Genomic DNA, 9,378 nt, shown 5'->3' with positions numbered 1-9,378 from the left:
AGGTTAGCACAATAAGCAAAACATTATAATCAAATTTGACAGTCTCGGGACTATTCGGTTATGATTTTTAGATTTTCATGAAATCCTAGGTCGAACCAACGCCTACTATTCCCTCTAGGGGAACACATCCTCACCTACTCTTCTCAAGAGAGTTTACCTAATTCCAAACTAGTCCTCCAGACCATTTGAACTTTTGCTTAATGATCTTAACCTGGGACTTCCATTGGACGCCCGATCCCCGACCCATCCAGACTTTTACCTGGTATCTGCAACTCCCAGGGATTTCACCTACTGTCCTTGACCCGTAGGATTTTCCCCCCGACTTCCTTGATTTGCTAAGACTTCCGCCCAATCCCTCAAGCCATGACTTCCTTGCCTAGTCACAACTAGACCTTTCCACATGTTTGCCTAAACTCATTTAGGACTTTTCTGCACACTCAGTCGCACTTATTACAATCACGATAACCCTTAACTTTGAACACTTTGATATTATCAAAACTTGGGTTCGATCATTTGATATTTCCTGCACCAATATGTATAAACCAGCACTGACTGTTGGAGCTGATCTTTAAAGACTAGCACCATCACGTTAGAGTTGATTTCTACAAACCAGTACTACATTGATACTGGTTTATACAAATCAACACCATATTGGAGCTTATTTGTAAAAATCAGCTTCAATTTACTGGTGCTGATCTTTATATTGGTGTTTGTCTTTAAAGAATAGTATCAAGATGGAACTGATCCTTAACATCTTCTTAACATGTAGGAAAGATAAGAAAGTTACATACAAATAAAAAAGAGATTAAATAAAATTTAATTTAGATTGTGTTTTATATATATATATATATATATATGTAATTAAGTTTTTAAAAAAACTTTAATTTAGCCTGATAACATTTTTAATAAATAAGCTTTCACAAGGCCTATAAAAAATTGAACAAAATTAAACACATTTACATTCCTGCATAGATCTCTTGGAATATGAAGTTTGGCGACGCACTATAAGACTAATTTTATGAAGGCCCACTTCTACAATTTCTATAATTAAAGACTTTGATGGTAATTTAATGATTTTTATTTGAAAAATAGAAAATATTTGAGAGGAAGAAAAATCTTAAAAATATTAATAAAAAAATTTGAACTAGATAATTGATCTGACCAAACCTAACATCCTTTAGTTATAAGTTTCATTTGGCCAAAATTACATAACAATAGACTCTAATTGAGAATTAAACTGTAAATAAATGTAAGATGTACTATAGCCTAAGGGGCTAAATTCTAAAACTAATATTGATTTTTAAAAATTAAAATCACAATGATTTTTTTAAAATATAATACGACAGTGAAATTATTCAGCATAATAACGGATACGGAAAGACTTCCCCTATGTTTTTAGCCACTTAACCATTGATTATAAACTAACTCTACGTAATTTAAGGACGAATTATAAGAAACGAAGGGAATAGGATTTAAGGTTTATTAGCGTAATCATCTTTTCCTACCGCTCTTCTCCTCGAGACTACGTGACCAATCACCACCGCAATAGTTCGCCTCGACACCACTCTGCACGTGTGCCTCGTACAGCCGTAGCACGTTCTCCAGCTGCCACAACACCTCTCCCATCGTCGGTCGATTCTTCCCCTCGTCGGCGAGGCATTTCTCGGCGATCTCCACAAACTTCTCCACTGACTCCGGCGAGTACCCCTCCTCCTTTAGCCGCGGGTCCACGATCCGCTCCACCGGCCGCTGCCGCAGTGCCCATTCAGCCAGATTGATCTGCCCATTCGGCAGGGTCGTGTCGATCACCGGCCGCGCGCACACCACCTCCAGCAGCACCACTCCGAACGAGAACAAGTCCGATTTCTCCGTCAGTTGCAGTCGCCGGAAGTACTCAGGGTCAAGGTACCCGAAGCTCCCCTTCACCGCCGTGCTAACGTGGGTTTGGTCCACCGCCGGCCCGTCCCTTGACAGCCCGAAGTCTGCCACCTTAGCCACAAAGTCCTCATCCAGCAATATGTTGGTGCTCTTCACGTCGCGGTGGATGATCCCCCGCTCCGACCCCGTGTGGAGGTAGTGCAGTCCGCGCGCAGCGCCGATGCACGTTCCCAGGCGTTGCCGCCACGTCAGCGACGGCCGGTCGCCGCCCACGAGGTGGCTCCGCAGCGTGCCATTCGCCATGTACTCGTACACCAGCACCATCTCCCCTTGCTCGTCGCAGAATCCGATCATGGATACCAAGTGCCGGTGCCGGAGCTTCGACAGCATCTCGATCTCCGTCTCGAACTCTCTCACTCCCTGCTCTGATTGTTTGTCGGCTCGCTTGATTGCCACTGTAACCCCCTCGTCGATCTCTCCTCTGTAAACTTTACCGAAGCCCCCTGTTCCAATGACCAACGACTCGTCGAAGTTCCTGGTCGCAATTTTAATATCCGCCATGGTGAATCTTCTCCCAACCCTGTTCTTATTCTTCGAGCTGAACGAAGTCTTCATTGTCACCGCATTTTTTTTGCTTTCAGGATTCTTCTTCTCCGGTGGCGTTTTATTCCGGCGATGTAATAAACCAACATAAACCGACAAACCGACCACCATTAGTCCGAAAGCGAAGGCAGCGGCGGCGACGGCTGCCCATAAAGTCTTTTGCGACGGCTTTTGAGCGACTCTGCTGCTCTGAGTTGCTCTGATTCGCTGGTGAGAGTGAGCCAGAATCCCGTTCCTACTCAGCTTAAAGATCTCGACGCCGTTGAGGAGGGCGTCGCCGCCCGATCCGCTCGCCAGCGAATCGGGTCCCAACTGGAGCCAAAGCGAGTCCACCTTCGGCGAGATCGCCGTCACGTAGTCCTTGTGGTAGGCCTTGTTCTTCCCGCCTGCTCGAACGAACACATCAAAGTTCTCCGCTGCAGTCTTGTTGTTAATATAAATCCTAAAAATCCTCTGGTTCGGCTTGTCGTAGACAAGCTCGGAGAAATGCAACCGGATTAGGTAATCGAAGTTGGGATCCACGGGGAACCTCCTCGACACGTTGAATCTCCTCTCCACTACTTGGTTGTCCGTCATCGTCCTCGCCGTCTCGTAGACCAGTAACGGCGCGAAGACGTCGGTGTCGTTGACGGACGAGTAAGTCACACTGGAAGTGTTACTGATGCTGTGCGCTGCGTTGACAGAGAACATGAAGTGTTCGTCGGAGTTCCAGTTCCTCCATAGGGCTCGGTCTTCGCTCGGCTCGATTTCTCGCCCGCCGACATTTAACCTGTACATGGTCTCCATCCCCGAGCTCGAAGGGAACAGCTTGTCGACGACCGGAATCACCTCGAGGGCGTTGACGAAGGCGAAAGAACCGGGTTCGGGGATGAACTCGATCCTGAGCTCGGTGAGGTTGACGCTGAGGGAGAACTCCCTGACGAGAGTACTGATGCTCGAGTTGCTGATCGCGTTCTTCCAATCTATCTCGCCGGGCGCGTTGAACTTGGAGAGCAGCTTGAGATTGTTGGCGAGCAAATCGAAGGAGGAACCGCTGGCGATGAAGTTGCCAAAATTGAAGGGGCAGTAGTGGAGCCTGATGAAGTAGTTCCCCGGAACCACTGCGAAGTTGAAGCTCGCCGAGGTGTTAAAGATCCGCGCAGTTTGATAGAGTGATCCATAGATCGCGAGATCTTCAGAGATCGTTGAAGCAGCAGCAGCGACTCCAACGGATGATAACGTGAAGTTTTGGCCAGGAATCGAGTCACCAGTCCACCGTCTACCATCTACCGTGATGCTGGAATTGCTGCCACAGTTGATGAAAAGAGGTTTCGACAGAGCTTCGACGGATGCTTCAAACAGAGTCAGAGATGCAAGGAACGCAAGAAACAGGACATTGAATTTCATGTTTGACAAATCAGCAATTAACAATCAATCAAGCCGCTCAATTGCTGCTCATCTCTTCCATTGAGACTCAGGAATTGAACTGTGTTCATCATTGTTGTCTTTGAACAAATACGCAGCTGGAAGTGAAGAGGACCACGCTGAGATATAGATTCTGCAAACTGGCTTCCTTTTGCATGAAAAGCCAACAGCCTGTGAAGAAGAGAACGAGGCACCGCCTCTCTCTCTCTCTCTCTCTCTCTCTCTCTCTCTCTAAAGAACAAGAAAGAAAAGCCAACGTGTCCCCGCGGGCTGGATCAACCGGTTAAGGCGTGGCATCCTTGCACAATGAGTCATAGGGTCGAAGGTCTACGGACGCGCACTGGATGAATAATCTGGGGCGGCTGTGTTAAATTTCGGAGACACCACGCTTTACCCGTGCCAGCATTCACCGCTGATTTACCTCCTCCTAGGATCCCTGTGGGGCCAGGCCTAGGGGGCCGCTGGGCGACGGGACCCGCCTTTTGCACAAAGAAAGAAAAGCCAACGCGCCCCCGCGGGCTGGATCAACCGATTAAGGCGTGACATCCTTGCACAATGAGTCATAGGGTCGAAGGTCCACGGACGCGCACTGGATGAATAATCTGGGACGGCTGTGTTAAATTCCAGAGACACCACGCTTTACCCGGGCCAGCATTCACCGCTGATTTACCTCCTCCTAGGATCCCTGTGGGGCCAGGCCTAGGCGGCCGCTGGCCGGCGGGACCCGCCTTTTTTGCACAAAGAAAGAAAAGCCAACAGTCCGGTCGGTGGGGGCCTTGGGGGCGAGGGTTTCGTCTTTTGCTACAAAGAAAGAAAAGTCAACAGACCCTGTGGGTCATCCGAGATGGCATGGGGCGGAGGTTGCTGCAATGAGACCGCAGGGTCGAAACTCAGTGACAACGGGGGAATAAATCCCCTATCCCTGTATCTCACCCGGTCCGTCCCATGTTAACTAGGGTGCTGCGATTTACCTCCCTCACAATGCCCGTGGGTCCGGTCGGTGGGGGCCCTGGGGGCGAGGGTTTCGCCCTTTTGCTGCAAAGAAAGAAAAGCCAACAGCTGGTTAGGTGTCTGTAGCTTGCCAATGAAGTCGTGGGGTCGAAAGTCGTCAGTTGTACTCGGGGATAAAATCTTGATCTGCTGCGCCAAAAATTCCTTCGACCCCTAATTACCTATCTTGCCCAGCATTAACCGTGATTTACTCCCTCTGGAATCTTGTGGGGCCAGGGCCAGGGGATCGATAGGGTGGCGGTTCCACCTTTTGCCAAGAAAGAAACCAAACAAGCCCCCACGAGCTGGATCAGCTGGAAGGGTGTCTGACGCTTGCAACGGAGGTTCAGGGGTCGAGGGTCGTCAGTTGCACACGGGCGTAAAACCTCGGTCTGCTGCGTTTTAAATTCCACTCGACCCCCAGTCACCCCTCCTGCCCAGCTTAACCGTGATTTACCCCCTCTGGATATCTGTGGGGCCGGACCCAGGGGTCGCTAAGGTGGCGATTCCACCTTTTTTGCAAAGAAAGAAATCAAACAAGACCCCGCGGGTCATCCGAATTGGTATGTGGCGAGTGTTACCACAATGAGGTCGTAGGATCGATTCTAAGGGTAGCTGGGGAATAAAATTTCCTATTTTCATATTATACCATGTCTGTCAGATGCTCACTCGGATGCTACAATTTACCTCTCTCGTGATGATCTTGGGTCGGGTACACCGGAGGCGCTGGGAATGAACGTTTCGCATTTTTTGCCACAAACAAAGAAACCAAACAAACTGAGGTGTTTTGTTTGGCGGGGAATGAGATGGAATGGGATGGCAGTAACTCTAGCTTTCGGTGGAAGACTGGAAGAAGCACATTGCATTGTCTTTTGGCGGATGAATACTGCCAATCTGCCATTAAGAATGTAACGCTGTATCCACGCCCGTCTCTCTGCCTGTCGATCAAAGACACTGATTGAAGCTTCAAAGCAGAGGAGTTTCGCTGTTTCGGTCTTGAATGGTGAGTCGGATAGAGAAGGAAGGGAAAGGATCGTACGCCTGAAGATAAGATGGGACGGTCAAACGAGCCAGACTGTGTGGAAGGCAGCTGTATGATTTATACGGGTCCATTGAATTGCATCTCGATGGAATTTGTACCAGGGCTGTACACATATTAACACCAACAACAAAAAAGATATTTGATGATATTGACCAAGACATTTTGACAATTTATCAAATAACCTACGTGAAATTTTAAAATTATCACGTATTATGAGTTTATATTTATCAAAAACACGTATTAAAAACTATAAAATTAATTCTTTTCTATTGTTCCTGCCAAGCTCCTCTTTCCCACCTTAATTTTTAAAGCGTCTGAATTATTAGATCGAGACGTATATAAGAAAGAGAGTGAATCATGTTATTTATATATATATAAAAATCATTTTAAAAATAAGAGTACATATCAGAAAAATATACAAACACAAAGATTTATTTGGTCTGAAGTCTTCGATGACTCTTACTCCAAGACCTAAGTCTCGCGAGCCTATCGATGGATAATTCACTAAATATCTTTTCCGGAACTACCAGAAGAAGTGATCAGATACAAGAAATAGGGGCAATGTAACAATCTATATTTTCCTTTTAGAACAGTAATAAAAATTACAACACTTAACAAAATATTACCAACAATTTGAGAGCGCTTGTATGTTGGTGTCGGTCTACTGGAGATGATCGGATGACTTGGAAGGGCGGCTTGGTGGCAAACAAACTTCTATGAAGTAACAGTAGGAAGCCGGAGCAGTCAAAACTTCAAACGAATGTCTAGAGGATCGTAGAAGTGATGATGCTTGAAGCTTGGTCGAGACATCCTTATAAAGGGTGTGGAAGGTGCCTTCCATAGCCTTGAAGGTGCCTCCAACCTGTAAAGTTCGATCCCAAACTTGTTGCTCCTTATCTGTGACGAAGTCTGAATTTTATCCTGCGAAAGACGTCTTCCATGGCACTAAAAGCGCTTTCTATGAACAGTGCGAAAGACGCCTACCATTACATGGAAGGTTGCCTCGAGCACTGTTCATCCGAGACCTTTTGTGCTTTTTTTGCTCTGCAAAAAGTATTAGTTAAATAACCTGCAAGACAATGTTAGCACAGTAATAATAAGGAATAGTAATTAGATCATGTCTCCCTGAAATCAAGATCAAGTCAAGATCTTAATTTAGGTTTATGAAATGGACCTAAATTGAACCGACGTCTACTGTCCTTTCAAATGGGGATGTGTCCTCACTTAGTCACTCTCTTCCAGTGACTTACCTCTACTTACCAAGTGTAAAGTTACCTTCCAGAATCATACATCCGGATTTCGGGAATCGAACATTCTGACCTACAGAAATCGCGCATCTGGTCTTCTCCAATCGAGAATTGCACATCTCGACTTACCGGAATCGCACATCCAGTCTTCTCCAATCGGGAATCGCACATTCCTACCATGTTGGAGTGTATACTAAAAGCCTAGCTTTTGTAAACATTTAATTTTAAAATAAAAGAATCACATTGGTCAATATCTACATTTATTTGTTAAATGTAATTGTTCAATTAATTTATATAAGTAGATAACATAGTGTGTGGTGTCACACTCAGAAGATCATGTTGTCGGTTCTTTATAAATTATAAACAGTTGCTCATGACTAAGATGGAAAGGAACAAACCATCGGAATAGTCATAGTGTAATTAAGTATTAGTCTATCTTGATTAATAAATTACACTGGTACACTCTAAGTGTATTGAGTAGGACCATTTAGGTAAGTTCTTTTTGTACTGACTTAATAAAAGAATTAGACCTTAGTTATTATGGAAGTGTGTGTTCTTAATCCTAATATAATAACAAGCATATATATTTAATATTTTATTTCTTTGACTTATCAAAGGGTGAGGTTTAGCTCGATAAATCAATATGTCTGATAAGTTGGGAAATGATATTACTTATAGTGTGTGTTGTTGATTATAGAAGGAATCTGTGTCCTAGTTATCTAGGTTGAGAATGTCCCCAAGAGGAGCTCATAAGGATTGTCATGTTAAACCCTACAGGTGGACTTAGTCCGACATGACAATGAAGTTGAGTGGTACTACTCTTGGAGCTAGATATTAATTAAGTGAGTTGTCAGTAACTTACTTAATTAGTGGGCATTTGTTATCTTAAACACAGGGAGACTAACACACTCATAATAAGAAGGATCCCATAATGTAATTTGGGATTGGTGTGGTAGTGCGATAATAACTCTCTAGTGGAATGAGTTATTATCGATGAACTTGAGTTGTGTGTTCGGGGCGAGCACGGGATACTCAAGCTCATCGGAAGGTCAAAACTAATTTCTCCTCTAGGTCCCTGTCGTAGCCTCATTATAGCCTCAAGTCCATCCAAATGTAAGGCTCTTCTTGGTGTCCAAGAAGTGGGCCGGTCCAATGCTTGGTGACCAAGCAAGGGCCGACCACATCCTCTTCTATAGGGGTCGGCCCTTTGCTTGGTGACCAAGCATGAAGGGGCCGGCCACAATAATTCAAAAAGGGAGGGTTGTTTTAAATTTTTAAAATCTTCTCTTTGTAGAAAACTATAAGTTTTAAAAGAGAGATTTTAATTTTTAAAACTTTCCTTATTTGAATTTGGCCACATGTTTTACTAGAGAGTTTTAAAAGTTTTAAAACTTTCCTATTTTAACCATCCTCATGGTTTAAAAAAAAAAGGAAGATAAGTTTTAAAATTAAAATTTTCTATCATCATGTTAAAAAAGGAAATTTTATAAGAGAAGTTTTAAATTTTAAAACATGGTTTTAATTTTTAGAACTTTCCTTTTTTAACTCCTACTTTAGGAAAGAGAGCTTGTAAATTTTATAAGAGGATTTCTTCTTGTAAAATTTTAAAAATATATTTCGTTTTCCCCGTGATAAGGTGGCCGACCACCTTGCTTGGTGCCCAAGCAAGGGGCCGACCATAATTAAAATTAAAAAATCATCACAAAATTAAAATTGGTGATTGATTCAATTAAGATTAAAGAAAATGAAAAATAAAAAGGGGAAAGGAAAAACTAGAGGATGATTTTATTTTTTATAAAAAGTTTTTCCTTATTTGCCTTGGGTAAGTAATATAAAAGAAGGGGTGAGGAGGCTTCATGTGACAACTCTTATTCTCTTGCTTGAAGACTCTCTTAGTGTGGTCGGCCCTCTCCCTTCTCTTTTTCCTTTTGCTCTCTTCTCGTTGGTGGTGGTGGTGGCAGGATTTTAGAAGAAGAGGAAGAAGCTTTTGGGTGGTGTTCATCTTGGAGGATCGTCGCCCACACGATGTCCAAGGCGAGGTGAGGAATACGGCAGAAGATCTCAAGGTCATTAGCTTACAAAGAGAAGGTATAACTAGTAATTTTCTTCCGCATCATACTAGTTATTTTCTTTGTAAGAATTCTAAATACAAGAGGCAATTAGATCTAGTTTATCGAATTTATTTTTTGATTTTGTGTTTTCTTCTTTTTCGAA

General features: G+C 43.9%; 1 protein-coding gene across 1 annotated transcript; it reads right to left on the bottom strand.

Moving 5' to 3' along the window:
- Nucleotides 1-1,450: 1,450 nt before the first annotated feature.
- Nucleotides 1,451-4,031, bottom strand: LOC121988578 (probable receptor-like protein kinase At1g30570). Its single transcript, XM_042542074.1, has one exon. The coding sequence runs from the start codon at nucleotides 3,865-3,867 to the stop codon at nucleotides 1,492-1,494; it is 2,376 nt and encodes a 791-aa protein (XP_042398008.1). The 5' UTR covers nucleotides 3,868-4,031; the 3' UTR covers nucleotides 1,451-1,491.
- Nucleotides 4,032-9,378: the final 5,347 nt, after the last annotated feature.

This window comes from Zingiber officinale, chromosome 1B, assembly GCF_018446385.1.
Source record: "Zingiber officinale cultivar Zhangliang chromosome 1B, Zo_v1.1, whole genome shotgun sequence".
NCBI lineage: Eukaryota > Viridiplantae > Streptophyta > Magnoliopsida > Zingiberales > Zingiberaceae > Zingiber > Zingiber officinale.
This window is presented reverse-complemented; position numbering and strand designations above follow the sequence as displayed.